The following is a 15,695-nucleotide window of genomic DNA, read 5'->3' as shown; positions in this document are numbered from 1 at the left end:
GGTCGTCCGTTGCAAGGACACAGATCACCGGGGCCAGGCCCCACCTGGGTATCTGGATTCTTCTGCAAATAAAACACCTCTTCCCCTTCCCTCATTACTCAGGTAGATAGGGGAAACTGAGGCACACACCCGCCTACGGGGGGATATGATAGCAGTGTGGACCAAGGGACTCAGGAAGTGTTATTTACTCCTCATAACCCAAGACTCACCCAATGAAATTATTAGGCAGCAGGCTGAAAACAAACCAAAGGAAGTATTTCATCACCCAACCTGTGGAACTCCTTGCCAGAGGACGTTGTGAGGCTTAGACTAGAACAGGGTTCAGAAAAGAACTAGGTAAGTCCCTGGAAGATAGGCCCATGGATGGCTACTAGCCAGGCTGGGGCAGGGATGGTGGCCCTAACCTGTGTTTGCCAGGCACCGGGGATGGGTGACGCGATTGTCGAGTGATCCACCCTTGTTCTGTTCATGCCCTCTGGGGCACCTGGCCGCTGTTGGCAGGACACAGGGGTGGATGGGCCACTGGTCGGACCCAGTCTTTTGCACGCATGATAATCCTACAAAACAGCCTGAAGAAACCCCCCTTCGTCCCCCAGGCGTCCGGGCCAGCGTCTCAGAGGGCGGTGTCCCCGGTGAGGCGCTGCAGGGTGCGGGTGGCCAGGGGCCGCAGGGCGAAGGTGGGCACGTGGGGCGCCAGGAGCAGGAACAGCTGGTGCTGGGGGGCGTGGATGGCGTAGGCCTTGTGTGTGGCGCTCACCACGTAGCAGTGCCGGGCACAGTGTGGGAAGCTGGCCTGGAAAGGCTCCTGTGGGGGGGCTGCCAGACATGGGGGAGGTTAGGGTGGGGGGAGGCCCCAGGTGGGTTTGAGACCCCTCTGCCCTGGGGTCTCTGCCATTCCTCACCCCCTGGGCTTTCCCCCTCCCTCCCACTCCCCTCCCCACTCACCTGGGTTGCCCTCCCAGGGGAAGTAGCAGGCGGTGACCAGGGCGTAGAAGTGGCGCAGGGCGTGGGCGCGGCACCTGGGGGACAGGCCTGTGGGGAGGAGGGAAGACACTGAGATAGGGGGCTGGACCTCCCCCTGCCTGGCCCCTGGGAGGGCGTGTACCCACTCTCCAGATGCACTGGGGATGCCAGGCAGGGGGGCAGGACCTACCCGCCCCAGACTAGCTTTGGGGGCAGGGACTTACCCTCCCACTTAGCTGGGTTGGGGGGCAGGGACCTACCCTCTCCCACAGGCTGGGTTGGGGGGCAGGACATACCCTCCCCCGGACTGGGTTGGGGGGCAGGACATACCCTCCCCCCCTGATCCTGGGGGCTGCACTGAACTCTGGCTGCTTCTCTGCTCCCGATGGATCAACAGGAACCTGAGAGAAAAGAGGAACAGGGGGGGCTGGGGGCTCCACTGTCCAGGCCCTTCTGGGGCTCCCAGGCTGCAGCCCCCCACAGCACCCCTGGCCATCCCACCTCCCCCACCAGCACCACCTGCCCTAGGTCCCTCCGGTGTGCCCTGTCCCCCCCCCCCCCAGCACTCCCCCTAGTCCCCAGGGCACTCACGCCAGGACTCCAGGGGGTAGCGTGGTGCCGTGGGGCAGGCCGTGGGGCTGGGGGCTCACACACGCCTGCAGTGGCTCCAGCAGTGGCTTCCAGAACCGTGGCACCAGCTGGGGGCACAGGGGAGAAGGGGTTAAACGTGCTGGGGACCCCCTGCCGGGGGGGGGCCAGCCCCACTCCCCTTTAGGGGGCACAGGATGCCACCTGCCCCCCCACACCCACCTCGGTCTCCACGGTGTGCAGGGCAGGGCTGGGCCCGCAGATCAGGCAGGCCTCAGGCCGGGCAGCAGCTGGCAGGTGAGGAGCCGGTGGGGAACCTGGGGGCGCAGTGTCAGACAGAAACCCCTGGGGCCCCAGCCCAGCCTGCCCCCTTGACAGCCCCCCATCATCCAAACCTCTACCCCTGCTGACCAGCTCCCCGGCATCCAAACCTCTCCCCTGTCCCTGTCAGCCCCCCAGCCATCCCCCCATGACACCTCAATCCTTCCTCCCCCCCCCCCGCCCACGCACTCACCGTGGGGCTGCCATGGGGCAGGTAGATGGGGTAATCCCGCGCCGCGTGGGGGGGCAGTGAGCCCACCAGCCAGCTCAGCAGCAGCAGCTCCTGGGGGGCCAGCTGCCACCAGGGCTCCGTGGCCAGCGCGAGCCGGCCCCCAGCCACCAGGCAGCCAAAGCGGCTCTCGGCCGCGCCCGCGAAGGCTTCCAGGCACTCCTGGCGCACGGGGAGAAAAGGGCGGAGGGTGTCGGGGGTTGGCCCTTCCCCAGGACCCACCCACCGCCAGCTGGGGACCAGGCACTCCCCCCAGGGTGGGGTGACCCCCCCCCAATCCCAATACCCCTGTTCCCCATAGCTCTCAACCCCAAGAACCTGGGGGCAGAACCCGCCCCCATGAGATCCCTCCAGGGTTCCCCCTACCCAGAGACCCCCAGGGCTGTACGGCTCCCTTGCCTACCCCACAGAGTTCCCCCTACCCAGGGCAGGGGATGGTTGCAGGGGTCCCCAGAGGGTCTCTATTCCCAGGTTTGCTGGGGGGGGCTCTCACCTGCAGGACGGCGCCGTGGGGCACAGGGACACACTCCACACACTGCGTCAGGTCCCCGCTCCGCTCCAGGGGCGCCAGGAAGCTGTCGATCAGCTTGTAGCAGGCCTGGGGTGGGGGGTTGGGAGGGGCTGGTGAGCCTGGGAGCAGCCAGGCGGGGTGGGGGCTGCAGGGTTCAGCCCCCTCCCCTCCCCAACTGCTGCGTGTGAGCCCCACGGCTTCCGTCTGGCCCCAGATACGGGGACAGGATGTTACACCATGGGCTAGGACTGTTACCCCACAACACAGCCCACTCCCACGCCCTATGGAGCCCAGGCTGGTGGGCAGCCCAGCCCCCACCCGCCCCCAGGGCCCAGGCTTGCAGGGTCCCAGTCTCCGCCCCGCAGGGCCCAGTCTCCTGTCTCCCCGCAGAGCCCAGGCTCGGGGGGGTCCCAGTCTCCCCCACATGGGGCCCAGGCTCTGGGGGACCCAGTCTCCCCCTCCCCCAGGGCCCAGGCTTGGGGGGGACCCCAATCCCCCCACTCACCCTCAGGTCCTTTTTGAGGCGTTCAATGTTGCGGACGTTCACCAGCTCCTCCAAGCCCAGGATTAGCACCTGGAATGATTCCCCAGGCTGGTCAGTTGCCCCCCGCTGCACAGACTGGGCAGAGAGCCAGGGGAGGGGGAGCATCTGGGGCAATTCCTGGCCCCCGCATCCTGCTGTTCTTTAACCAGTTTGCCCGGCACTGGAGTCAGGCTCGCCGGCCTGGAATTGCTGGGATCGCCCCTGGAGCCTTTTTTAAAAATCGGGAGCACATGAGCTGCCCTCCAGCCGCCTGGTCCGGAGGCTGAGGTAAGCGACAGGAGACGCCCTGCAGCGAGTAGTACTGCAGAGTCCTATCCGAGTTCCTGCCGAACCCTCGGGTGATTCCCAGCCGGGCCGAGGGACCTATTCCTGGTTCATTTACCACTTTGTTCCCAAACCTCCTCTCCCGACGCCGCAGTCTGGGGCAGATCTGTCACCCAAAAACCATGGCTCGGGTTTGGGAATCTCCCTCCCATCCCCTGCAGCGAAGACCGACTAGCAAAGAATTCATCTGGCTTCTCCGCGACGGCCTTGTCTTCCTTGAGTGCTCCCTTAGCACCTCGATCGGCCAGGGGCCCCGCTCGTTTGGCTGGCATCCTGCTCCAGGAGCATTTCACAGTCCCCTGGGGGGGGCACAGGCAGGGCTGGGGGTTCGGGGGGGGCAGGGGCTCACCATAGCGCTGAAGGCATTGTCCAGCAGGCGCCCCAGGGCGAAGTCGCTGGCTCCTTCCTCCGACGACAGGACGATCAGGGTGATGCTGGAAAGGTTGGGGTGATGCTGCGGCTCATGGGGGGGGGCAGCTGCTCCCCAGTCCACCCCCCTGCCTTAGGGGCAACCAATCCCCAGCCCCCCCCCCCCCAAGGGCCAGCATCTCCTGCTCTGGGGCCCTCAGCTCCCAGCCTGCCCCCTCCAGCCCGCTGCCCCCTGACCTGTTGTGGAAAACCCTCCACACCACATGGGTGTTGGTGGTGCAGGCTGCCGTCAGCAGGACGTCCAGGTTCGCCCCGAACATGTGCACCCCATTCAGGGAGCCGATCACCGGGAACGGCAGCTGGGGAGAGAAAGGGGGAGAGGGGGAGCGTCACTCAAAGGGAATGGGCCGGAGAGCCAGGACGCCTGGGTTCTCTCCCCGGCTCTGGGAGGGGAGAGGGGTCTAGTGGTTAGAGCGGGGGGGGGGCTGGGAGCCAGGACGCCTGGGTTCTCTCCCTGGCGTGATTGGCTCTGAGAGGTAATTACCATTTGGGAGTGGGGATGTTTCTAGGGAAACACAGCTCTTCCCCCCGAACCTAATCTCGTTCCTTCCTATAACCCCCCTCCGCACCCCCCCACACACACTCTAGGGTTAGGGGGCACCAGCCCCACAGGGCGGGGGAGGGTCAGGGGCCTCACCTGGTGCTTGGAGGCAGCCCCCATGCTGCGGCAGAACAGGGGGACCCCGCTGCTGGCTGTGAGGCAGAGCAGGGTGACGGAGCCCCCCTCCTCCCCCATGACCCCCCAGTGCGCCCAGCCCTGGCTACCCACTCAACTCTGGCGGGTGCCCCGCCCCCTCACAGGCCCCGCCCCTTCTCTTGCCGGGCCCCGCCCCCTCCGCAGGCCCCGCCCCCTCAAGCCCCCCCCTTCGTAGGCTCCACCCTCCCCAGTCCCCCCACTCACAGACCCCGCCCCCTGCCGGCACCTCCTGCTCAAGCCCCGCCTCTGCCCCGCCCTAGGCCCCGCCCCTCCCCCTTCCTGGGCCCCGCGTCCCGGCCCCGCCCCTCCCCGCTCAGGCCCCGCACGCGCCGCTCCCCAGCGCGCCCCGGCTCCGGCTCAGCCCCGGGCCGCGGCCATCTTGGAGCCCGGTGGCTGCCGGGAGCGATGACGCTGTTACCATGGTGACGGCGGGGCGGGCGGGACCGGGGCGGAGCAGAAGGAGCAACTTCCGGTGGGGGTGGGGCCAGGCCGGAAGTGGCGGGAGGAGGAGGTGAGGGGTGAGGGGCGCTGGGCGCGAGGCCGCGGGGGCAGCGAGAGAGAGGAGGGGGCAGGCGGGAGTCGGGAGGGGGGATGGGGCGGTTGAGGAGGGGCAGGGGAAAGGGGGGTTGGGGAGGGGTGGGGCGGTTGAGGGGGTCGGTTGAGGAGGAGGATTCGGGAGGGGCGGGGATGGGGGGGTTCGGGAGGGGGGGGGATGGGGCGGTTGAGGAGGAGGAGGAGGAGGAGGAGGAGGAGGGTTTGGGAGGGGCGGGGGAAAGGGGGAAGGGCGGGGGAAAGGGGGGAGGGGGGGTTGGGGGGAGAGGGGATGGGGATGAGGGGGATTCGGGGCACCGAAGGGTACGTACCCCGCTCCCCCTGAGAGCGTCTCCCCCCCTCCAGCGGCCGGCGGGGCTCGGGGCGCCCGGCGGGGCGATGGTGGTGCCGGGGCTGGAGCTGCCCGCGCAGGCCGTGGCCGGGATGGTGGCCGACGTGGTGTTCGTCATCGAGGGCACGGCCAACCTGGGGCCCTACTTCGAGTCGCTGCGCAAGCATTACCTGCTGCCCGCCATCGAGTGCGTCCCGCGCGCCCCCCTCCCCCCCCATCCCCGGCCAGCCCCAGCCTGTGTCCCCGGCCACCTGGCCCCCGCGTGTCCCAGTCTCCCCCCCAGCCCGCCTCTCACATCTCCCCAGGCCTTTGCTGGGGGGAACCTGCCCCGTATCCCCCCCGCCACCACGGGCAGGCTTTGCCCTGCCCTCAACCCCGTATCCTCCCAGCCCATTGTCCCCTCCTCAGTGGACAGCCTGCATTGTGGCCCCAATCTCCCAAGCACGTACTCCCAAGCCCTCCCCATGAGCAGCCTCCACCCCAAGCAGCTAGTCCTTCTGCGCCCCCCCCCCCCAGCCCCACTCCCACCTTGGATGGGAGGCTCCAAGGGAAGTGGGGGGGACGACTCCGCTCTGTGCCGCCCAAGTGCAGGGCGAGCAGGCTTGGCATCCCCTCAAGATCTGATGGGCGCATTCTACTTGTGTTCCCCCAGGTACTTCAATGGCGGCCCCCCAGCTGAGACAGACTTCGGGGGAGACGTGAGTGGGCGGCCTGATGAACTTTGGGGGAAGGCCCCCAATCTCACCCCATCCACCCCCTGTACAGCATAGTTTCTGGGGCTGTGGGGCACCCCTCCATCTCCCGCACAGGAAGTGGGATTTTGGGGGGGCTGGGCAGGACTGGGAGGGCACCCCTCATTGTACCCCCATCCCCTTGCGGGTGCTAGAGTTTGGGGGGTGAGGCTGGACTGGTTTATGGGTCGCCCCCCATCTCACCCCAGGCTCCCTGCTGGTCACTGGGTTTGCGGGGGGCTGGGCAGGTTTGTGGGGCTTCCCTTGAGCACCCCTGGTCCCTCTGTGGGCAGTGCGCGTGGGGGGTGTCAGGGCACTCCTGGATCTCACCCTGCTCTCCCTGGCAGTATGGCGGCACCCAGTACAGCCTGGTGGTGTTCAACACTGTGGACTGCGCCCCGGAGTCCTATGTGCAGTGCCACGCCCCCACCAGCAGCGCCTACGAGTTCGTCACCTGGCTGGACAGCATCCAGTGAGTGGGGCTGTGGGGGGGGGGGAGGGGCGGGCTGCGGGGACAGGCAGATCTTCCTGGGGGGAGACCCCCTTCCCCAACTTTCAGTCCTGGGAAGTGCCATGCTGCTCACGGGGAAATGTCTTCTTAGACAGATACAAGCCAGGACTCTTGGGTTCTCTCCCTGGTCCTGCGAGGGGAGTGGGTTCCTGTGGGTCAGAGCAGTGGGGGCTGGGAGCCCGGACTCCTGGGTCCCATCCCTCGCTCCATGAAGGCGGTGTCTTGGGGGCCTCACTCCGCTCCATGTCCCTCCCGTGCAGGTTTGTGGGGGGCGGCGGCGAGAGCTGCAGCCTTATCGCCGAGGGGCTCAGCACAGCCCTGCAGCTCTTCGATGACTTCAAGAAGATGAGGGAGCAGATGTGAGTGCGGGGGCTGGGGCGGGAGCCGGGATGGTGGACGGTGGGTGTCCCAGCAGGGCGGGGGGGTCAGGCGCTTGGTGGGCTGCGTTCCCCAGCTCCCACCATGCTGTGCTGCAGCTGTGTCCCAGGGCCAAAGCGTGGCATGCTGGGAAATGGAGGCTCCATAGCATCGCCCGCACCCCGTCTGTCTCTCCCCTTTCCCCCCGCCCCAGAGGCCAGACCCACAAGGTGTGCATCCTGATTTGCAACTCACCCCCCTACCTGCTGCCTGCCGTGGAGAGCACCACCTACTCCGGCTACACCACCGAGAACCTGGTGCAGAAGATCGGAGAGGTGAGGGGGGGGTGGGGTCTAGTGGTTAGAGCCGGGGAGGGTGGGAGCCAGGACTCCTGGGTTCTCTCCCCACTTCTGGGAGGAGAGCGGGGTCTAGTGCTTAGATCAGGGGGTGCTGAAAGCCAGGACTCCTAGGTTCTCTCCCGGCTCTGGGAGGGGAGTGGGCTAGTGGTTAGAGCGGGGGGGGGGTATGGGAGCTAGGACTCCTGGGTTCTCTCCTGGCTTGGGGGGGGGGGGGTCTAGTAGTTACAGCATGTGGGGGAGGGGTGTCTGGGACCCAGGACGCCTGGGTTCTCTCCCCATTCCTCGGCCTCCACTCACCCCTGTCCCTCCCCTCCCCAGCGCGGGATCCACTTCTCCATCGTGTCCCCCCGCAAGCTGCCGGCGCTGCGTGTGCTCTTCGACAAGGCCACGCCCGGCGGGATGCTGGAGGCCCAGCCCAAAGACTTCAGCCAGGATCCCCGGCACATGATCCTCATCCGCGGCATGGTGCTGCCGGGTAAGGCGGAGGGGGGGCTATCGAGGGGGGCTGGCGCCTTCGCTGCCCACACTCTGCCGGGGGAGGTCAGCGGGACCCTTCCCTGCAGGTGGCACTGGGGGGCAGAGGAGATGGCCTGGGGAACACAGAGCAGCTACGCCGGGCCCGGCCAACGCTGCCGCGGAGCTGTCGACATAACGCCCGGGCGGGAGGGGGCAGAGAAGAGCCGCGAGGCCGACGAAAGGGGCAGACTCCAGGAGCCTCAGCGAGGAACGTGGGCCGAGAGGGTCTGACCCAACGAATGGCAGCCCTGCGCGGGCAGCCGGCATTTCCCAAGGGGCTTGCCAGCGGGCAGAGGAGGGGTGCCCGGGGGCCTGGGGCTGGGCGGTGCCCCAGGAATGAACACATGGCAGCCCCTCGGGCGGAGGCCACGATCGCACCTGTCTTGGCTGGAAACTAGGAATCTGTAGGGCTCCAAAGGTCACACTGGGGTTATCCCGTCCCAGCAGGGGATCGGAGGTCATGCCGGGGTCGCCCCTCCCTGGCGGGAGGTCGGAGGTCATGCCGGGGTCGCCCCTCCCTGGCGGGAGGTCGGAGGACATGCCGGGGGCCATCTCTTCCTGTGGGAGCAGCACAGGTCATGCTGGGGTCACCCCACATACCAGGGGGTCAGAGGCCATTCTGGGGTCACCCCCTCCTGACAAGGGGTCAGAGGGCATGCTGGGGTTGCCTCCTTCTGGCAGGGAGTCAGAGTTCTGGTTGAGTCCCACCCAGGGCCTGGGGTGCATTGTGGGGTCCGGCCTGTCCTGCCTGCTGACCTGTCTCCCATCCCCCAGTAGGTGGCAGCGCAGCCTCTGGCCCCATCCAGCCCAAACAGGTGGTCCCCCCACCACAGCTCCCCACTGCGCCCCCGCAGCACCCGCCGGCCCCGCAGCAGCCCCTGCCGCCCGTCTCCCAGCCCTACCAGGTACGTCCCGCCGGGGGGGGGGGTGTCCCAGCCCCGCCTCCCAGCCCTGCCAGGGACGTCTCCCAGGGGGGGGTCCCAGCCCCGCCGCCTGCCTCCCAGCCCTACCAGGTGTCGTCCTGCCAGGGGGGTCCCAGCCCCGCCTCCCAGCCCTGCCAGGGACGTCTCCCGGGGGGGGTGTCTCAGCCCCGCCGCCTGCCTCCCAGCCCTACCAGGTACGTCCCGCTGGCGGGGGGGTTCCCAGCCCCGCCTCCCAGCCCTGCCAGGGACGTCTCCCTGGGGGGTCCCAGCCCCGCCTCCCAGCTCTGCCACGGACGTCTCCCGGGGCGGGGGTCCCAGCCCCGCCGCCCGCCTCCCAGCCCTACCAGGTATGTCCCGCCGGGGGGGGTCCCAGCCCCGCCTCCCAGCCCTGCCAGGTACGTCCCCGCCCGGCTCACCCTCACTTCACCCCACAGGCCCCCCCGCCTGGCTCCCTCAACGCCGCCCAGGCTGCCGCGCAGTCTGCCGTGGAGGCCGCCAAGCACCAGAAAGCCAGCCTGGCCGCGCGCTGTGAGTGGGGGGGGGGGCAGAGGGAGGCTGAGGGGGAGATGGGGAGGTCTCACCATGGAGTGGGAGGTTGTGGAGTAGGTTCTTTGGGGGTGAGGTCTCAAGGTAGGGCTTGGGGGTTTCAGGGCGGGGGGAGGGCTCTCGGGAGGGCCTGGGGTGAGGGGGAGGGGCTGGGGGGGTGGGATCCTGACTGCTTTCCTCCTTCCCACCTCCCTGCAGTCCCCCCCTTGAACCCCTTGCAGACGCCCTTCAGCCAGGCTCCCACGCAGCCGCTCCCCACCGGCTCTGTTCCGGCCTTGGCCCCCAAGCTGCCGCCCTCCTCCCAACCCAGCCTGGTCTCCACCGTCACCACCGGCTCCAGCCTGCTGAACCAGCCGCCCAGCCAGCCCCCGCCACAGCCCGGGGCCCCAGCCATGGTACGTACGGCCCCGTGGGGCCTCTGTGAACTCTCCTCGGCGTATAAAACGGTCTTCTGAGCCCCAAAGGCCCAGCCATGCTACCAGGTCTATATTAGTTTGGATCTGACTATGACGGGTCCCCCCCCCCGGGGCGCCACCTGGAACTGGGTTACCACTGAACCCCACCCCGACCCACCAGCCTGGGCTGCAAAGCCCTCCAAGCCAGCACTTTCCCACGCATTCACACAGGTAGGCTGCAGACGCTTCAGCCACCAGTTCTTCTTCCAGTGCTTGCTCATGTCCATGGTGTGCGTGCACTCGCCACAGGCCCCGGAGCCAGCAGTTTGTCCCTCAGCAGTTACCATAGGGGTGCGGCAGTGGCGCCCCCGTGGCACGGTATAAGGGGCGCCACCGGCTCCCGCCACCCTCCCTTCCTCCTTGCCGGAAACTCCGACAGCGGGGAAGGAGGACGGGTCGTGGAATGGGCGTGAGCACCGCATCTCGAAGAACACCCGTGAGGGAGCCGGTGGCGGACTTCTTTCCAGCCTGGGGCCCCAGGGCAGGACCGATATGACAGATACTCGCGTCCTGCAGAGCGAGACTTTTCGAACGATACCTCACCAGACAGACTTGGCGCAAAACATCCCCTCATTCCATGCCCGTGGTGGATAAGGGCTGCCAGGGCGTCACCCCCAAAAGACCCCGCTGCCAGCCCACCCTTTAGGATGTAACCCTAAAGGTTTTATTAGAAAAGAAAGAAGAGAGGAGTTAATGGTCAAAGCGTTCCGATGCGTATGCCTGGTGTCACGGAGTGTGGGGGAGTCAGGGCCCTGCATCCCCCACTTCCTGCTATTCACCGGGACCCAACACCTCCAGTTGGCACCTTGCAGGGGGGAAGGGCCCAGGCCACCAGGAAACGGGGCATCGGCCATTCTGGGTGCAGACACCATCACGCTGGCCCTCTTGGGCTCTGCAACAATCACACCCCCTTACCCCGCTCCTGGATACTTAAGAATGGCATAGGGGAAACTGAGGCACCCACCCACTATTCAGAGAAAACATTAAGAACATGCCCACTTCATGACATGTGGCTTCAGAGTTCGTCTAGCAGGTTCTTAGCCGTGTCTGGGAGTTTGCCAGCTTGTTGAGTCCTTCTGGGACACGGCTGAGGCTTGGCTGGGCTGGTCAGTCCGCTCCAGAGGTGAGACACAGGATCGAAGACAAAATGGAGAAGATGCAGCTGCCTTTTGATATCCTTTGCCACGTGGCTTGTGCTTCCTCTGTCCCAAACGAAAGCTTCACGGCACGTGGCCTGGGAGAGTCGCCTGCGCCCGGGCTTGTCCCGGCACGGCCTCCTGACTCCTGGGCGTAGCCCCAGGCTTCTCTCAATGGGTTCATTGTGTGGCTGGTGGGGTGGCGCCAAGGCCAGTCTGTCTGGGGGGTGTCTCAGTCACCGTACGGTGAGTGTATCGTATTCAGCAGCTCAGCCCTTTCCCACCGATACCTCCCACGGCATAGCTAGGGCGAGATCGATAGCCACAATATTCTCAACGGTCAGCCAGATTCCTTACAACCTCACACCTGTCTCCTCCGGGGGGCGCTGGGTCCCACCCAGCCCCAGGGCGAGACTGGCTGGCTCAGGGGGGCAGGGAATGGGGCATGGGGCCTTTCCCCTCTAGGGGGTGCTGGCTCCAGGGCAGGGGACTGGCTGTCTCTAGGGGGCAGGCACCTGGGCCAGGTCTGACCATGCTCTCCCTCCCCTAGCCTAGCAGTGTGGCCCCCAGCAGTGTGAGCGTGGCCCCGCCAGCGGCCCCCCAGCTGGGGGCGGCCCAGCTGCCCGGGGCCCAGCAGTCGGTCACCAACAAGGTGCTGGCCTGGAACGGTGTGCTGGAGTGGCAGGAGGTGAGAGCCCGCCCCTGGGGAGGTTGGGGGGAGCTGTGACCCAGCCCCTCTGACCCCCCGCTTCCCCCCAATATCTACAGAAGCCCAAACCGGCCTCAGTGGACTCCAGCACCAAACTGACCCGGTCGCTGCCCTGCCAGGTGTACGTCAATCCTGGGGAGAACCTGTGAGTGCTTGGGGGGGGAGGTGTCTGTGCCTGGGGGAGGCTGGAGGGGGGAGGGCGGGGTACAGCTGAGGGTGTGGCTGTGGGGGGTAATGCCCGGGGGTGCCTTTCCCCAGTCACTGACTCCCTCTTCTGCCCCATCCCCGCAGGAAAACGGACCAGTGGCCCCAGAAGTTGATCATGCAGCTCATCCCGCAGCAGTTGCTGGTAAGGACTGGGGGTCGGGCTGGGTCTCTAACCCCCCCTCCCTGCTGGCCATGGGGGAGGGGGCGAGCTAGGACTCTAATCCCCCCCCCCCGCCCACGTGCTGTGTCTCTAACCCCCCCTCTCCCCGCAGACCACGCTGGGCCCCCTGTTCCGCAATTCCCGCATGGTGCAATTCCACTTCACCAACAAGGACCTGGAGTCGCTCAAGGGGCTTTACCGCATCATGGGCAACGGCTTCGTAAGGCTGTCCCCCGCCCCCCCGGGAACCTCCCCAGCCCCCCGGGATCCCCCTCACCATGTCCGGAACCCCCCCACCGCATCATGGGCAACGGCTTCGTAAGGCTGTCCCCCGCCCCCCCGGGAACCTCCCCAGCCCCCCGGGATCCCCCTCACCATGTCCGGAACCCCCCCACCGCATCATGGGCAACGGCTTTGTAAGGCTGGCCCCTGCCCCCCCCCCCCCGAACCTCCCCAGCCCCCTGGGATCCCCCTCACCATGTCCGGAACCCCCCCACCCGCACAGCCCCCACTGCATCATGGGCAACAGCTTTGTAAGGCTGGGCCCCCCCAGTGGGAGTCTGGCAGCTGGCACCGCTCCACCTTCGCAGCCCAGAGTGACCTGGCCCCCAGAACAACCCAGCACTGGGACAGGCTCTGTGAGCATTTGCCCCCCTACCTTTGGGGGTGGGGTCAGGCTGGGGGCATGGCCTGAGTCCCTGCTGGGTGCACTCCGCCCACACCATGCCCTGCGAGGGGGTGCAGCCTGTCCTGGGGTCGTGGCCTGATGCTGTGCCCCCCCCTGGGCGGGCTGCGAGGGGGTGTGGCCTGTCCTGGGGCGGGGTCTGATGCGGTGCCCCCCCGGTGGGCTGCGAGGGGGCGTGGCCTGTCCTGGGGCGGGGTCTGACGCGGTGCTCCCCCCCTGGCGGGCTGCGAGGGGGTGTGGCCTGTCCTGGGGCGGGGTCTGATGCGGTGCCCCCCCCCGGTGGGCTGCGAGGGGGCGTGGCCTGTCCTGGGGCGGGGTCTGACGCGGTGCCCCCCCCGGCGGGCTGCAAGGGGGCGTGGCCTGTCCTTGGGCGGGGTCTGACGCGGTGCCCCCCTGGCGGGCTGCGAGGGGGCGTGGCCTGTCCTGGGGCGGGGTCTGATGCGGTGCCCCCCTGGCGGGCTGTGAGGGGGCGTGGCCTGTCCTGGGGCGGGGTCTGATGTGGCACACCCACCCCCCCCCCCCCCAGGCGGGCTGCGTGCACTTCCCCCACACGGCGCCCTGCGACGTCCGGGTGCTGATGCTGCTCTACTCGTCCAAGAAGAAAATCTTCATGGGGCTGATTCCCTACGACCAGAGCGGCTTCGTCAACGGCATCCGGCAGGTCATCACCAACCACAAGCAGGTGCAGCAGCAGAAGATCGAGCAGCAGCGGAGCGTAAGGGACCCCCCCGAACCCCGACCCCCCCGTCCCCCTATCCCTGAACCCCGACCCCCGCCCGGTTCCTGTATCCCGTCCCCTTGCTCCGTCCCTGAACCCCGACCCCCCAACCCTGAACCCCAACCCCCGCCTGGTTCCTGAATCCCGTCCCCCTGCCCCATCCCTGAACCCTGACCCCCCTGAACCTTGACCCTGCCCCAAACTCCCATCCCCTGCTCCTGAACCCTGCCCTACCCCTGAATCCTGACCTCTGTCCCCCCGCCCAGCCTGGAGGGTCCCCTCCCCTTCCAGGGCCTGGCAGCACCCCCCTCCCCCCCCATGCCCCAGACACACCCTGGCCTGGATCAGCCCCCCCGACTTCTCGAGGCCAGGCTGGGGGCTGTGCCCCGGCCACCCCTCCCCACTCCTGCTCCCCCAGCAGCCTCTCTCCTCTCTCTCCCCAGCAGCTTGGGGGCTCCGCGCCAGTGCCCAACGCCCAGCCCTTCCTGGCCAAGCAGCCGGGGGCCCTGCCTGGGGCTCAGGGGGGGCAGCAGCAGGTAAGGGGGGGCAGCGCACCGGGCTGGGGGGGATGCTGTCTGGGGCCGCCGGGCGTCTTGGGGGTGGCCGATCGTGTTGCGGGTGGCCTGGGGGGCAGGAGGATCCTGGCGGGGTTTGGGGGTGCAGCCCCCGCTGCCGCTCTCACCTGTCCCATCCCCCCCAGATGGCCGGCCAGCAGGTGAGCCCCGCCATGGCCCCGGTTCCCATCATGGATGACCAGCAGCGGCAGCAAAGTCTGGTGAGTTTCTGCTTGGGGGGGGCCCCATGGATGGGACCTGGGGGGGGGGGGGTTGCTCAGCCCTAGTGTGTGGCAGGAGGGGGAGGAGTCATGGGCGGGGGTGGGGAGCTGGCTGACCCCTCCCCCGCTCTCAGTTGCAGCTCCGGGTGCAGCAGCAGGCAGCAGCCACGCAGCAGCAGCAGCAGCAGCCGGGGACCCCAGCTGCCCCCCCGCCCCCCCCGGCCCCCGGCCCCCCCCAGGCTGGGCCGCAGCCCACGCAGGGGGGGCCCCTGCTGCGACCCCAGAACCCGGGCGCCAACCCCCAGCTCCGCAGCCTTCTGCTCAGCCAGCAGCCGGTGAGTAACCCCCCCCCCACCTCGCCAGCCCCCTCAGCCCCCCGATACTGCCGGCATCCCACCTTGGGAGCCAGGTCCCCCCGTGTCCCCCTGCTGCAGGGGTACCCCTTCCTGGTGTGTGTGTGGGGGGGAGAGGCTCCCCTACTGCGGATGGGTTTGGGGAGGGGGGCCCCTACAGCATGGGGGGGGTGTCAGTTCCCCCCTCACAACCCCTCTCTCTGGTTTCTTCATAGCCCCAGCCTGGAGTCCCGCAAGCCCAGCAGCCTTTGCACCACCTGCAGCAGGCATCCCAGGGGCTGCTGCCCCATCAGGCCATGGGGCAGGCTATGGGGCAGCAGCCGCTGCAGCTCCCTGGCCAGCCACTTATGCACCAGGCGCCCGGGCAGCAATGGCCGGGCCAGATGGCCCCCCGGGCCCCACTGCCAGGTAAGGGGGGAGTGGGGTCTGAACAGTCCCCCCCAGTCCAGTGCCGGGTGAGGGGTCTCTGTGTATGCTGGTCCCCCAATCCTGCACCAGGTGAGGGGTGCCCCACAGCTCCCCAGCGTGTGTCTCCTCTCCCCAGGTCAGATGCTGATGCCCCCGGGGCCCCGGGGCCCAGGCCCCCAGTCTGGCCTGCAGCAGGTGCAGCCACCCAGTGTCATGGAAGACGACATCCTCATGGACCTGATCTGAGAGCAGCTCCCCCTGTGTGGGGGGACGACTCTGCACCTGTCAATAAACCTCCTGCTGCCCTTGCCCCCCTCTGCTGACTGTGCTGTGCTGCCTGCTGGGAGGGAACCCAGGAGTCCTAGCGCCTTCCTAACTCCCTTACTAGCCACACTGCTCACTGACCTGCACCTCCCCTCCCCCCTTCCAGGGAGGGAACCCAGGAGTCCTGGCTTTCTGCCTCAGAGTGGGGGGAGCTCAGCATTTGGTGTTGCCCCTTTCACACCTGCAGAGACAGCCTCACCCATCGTGCTCTGTGGCTGCAGGCCCCCCCACCCCTTCCCGGGGGGGGGGGGGGGGAGGCATAGAATCAGGCCAGTGCACACAGCAGGCCATGCCCCCCTAGAGACCCCACCCCCAAAGGTGGGGGGGGCAGGT

General features: G+C 67.9%; 2 protein-coding genes across 7 annotated transcripts; one reads left to right on the top strand and one right to left on the bottom strand.

Annotated features, from left to right (window-relative positions):
- Nucleotides 1-464: 464 nt before the first annotated feature.
- FUZ (fuzzy planar cell polarity protein) lies at nucleotides 465-4,645 on the bottom strand. Its single transcript, XM_074937774.1, is given in 12 exon segments — nucleotides 465-816; nucleotides 946-1,032; nucleotides 1,294-1,364; nucleotides 1,555-1,661; nucleotides 1,774-1,829; nucleotides 1,832-1,868; nucleotides 2,066-2,263; nucleotides 2,595-2,699; nucleotides 3,118-3,186; nucleotides 3,830-3,914; nucleotides 4,087-4,208; nucleotides 4,547-4,645. Coding segments are annotated over 12 exon segments (1,239 nt in total). The 3' UTR covers nucleotides 465-613.
- Nucleotides 4,646-5,071: 426 nt separating this feature from the next.
- Nucleotides 5,072-15,323, top strand: MED25 (mediator complex subunit 25). 6 transcript variants are annotated; one of them, XM_074937238.1, is made up of 20 exons: nucleotides 5,072-5,117; nucleotides 5,504-5,676; nucleotides 6,142-6,187; nucleotides 6,568-6,692; nucleotides 6,992-7,090; nucleotides 7,303-7,423; nucleotides 7,766-7,922; nucleotides 8,741-8,868; nucleotides 9,321-9,414; nucleotides 9,631-9,827; nucleotides 11,574-11,711; nucleotides 11,792-11,877; nucleotides 12,024-12,081; nucleotides 12,212-12,319; nucleotides 13,311-13,499; nucleotides 13,946-14,038; nucleotides 14,203-14,277; nucleotides 14,412-14,612; nucleotides 14,846-15,038; nucleotides 15,175-15,323. In XM_074937238.1, exons 2-20 carry the CDS (start codon nucleotides 5,537-5,539, stop codon nucleotides 15,282-15,284), a joined length of 2,358 nt encoding a protein of 785 aa, XP_074793339.1. In that variant the 5' UTR covers nucleotides 5,072-5,117; nucleotides 5,504-5,536; the 3' UTR covers nucleotides 15,285-15,323. The 6 variants fall into 6 exon arrangements, with proteins under 6 accessions (XP_074793339.1, XP_074793338.1, XP_074793337.1 ...); XM_074937237.1 differs by having other exon boundaries at nucleotides 8,738-8,868; nucleotides 13,949-14,038; nucleotides 15,175-15,322; XM_074937236.1 differs by having other exon boundaries at nucleotides 8,738-8,868; nucleotides 15,175-15,321.
- The last annotated feature ends 372 nt before the right edge of the window (nucleotides 15,324-15,695 follow it).

The sequence above is a fragment of the Natator depressus genome, chromosome 23 (assembly GCF_965152275.1).
Source record: "Natator depressus isolate rNatDep1 chromosome 23, rNatDep2.hap1, whole genome shotgun sequence".
Taxonomy (NCBI): Eukaryota; Metazoa; Chordata; order Testudines; family Cheloniidae; genus Natator; species Natator depressus.
Note: the sequence above shows the minus strand (reverse complement) of the source record. Positions and strands in the feature narration are given on the sequence as shown.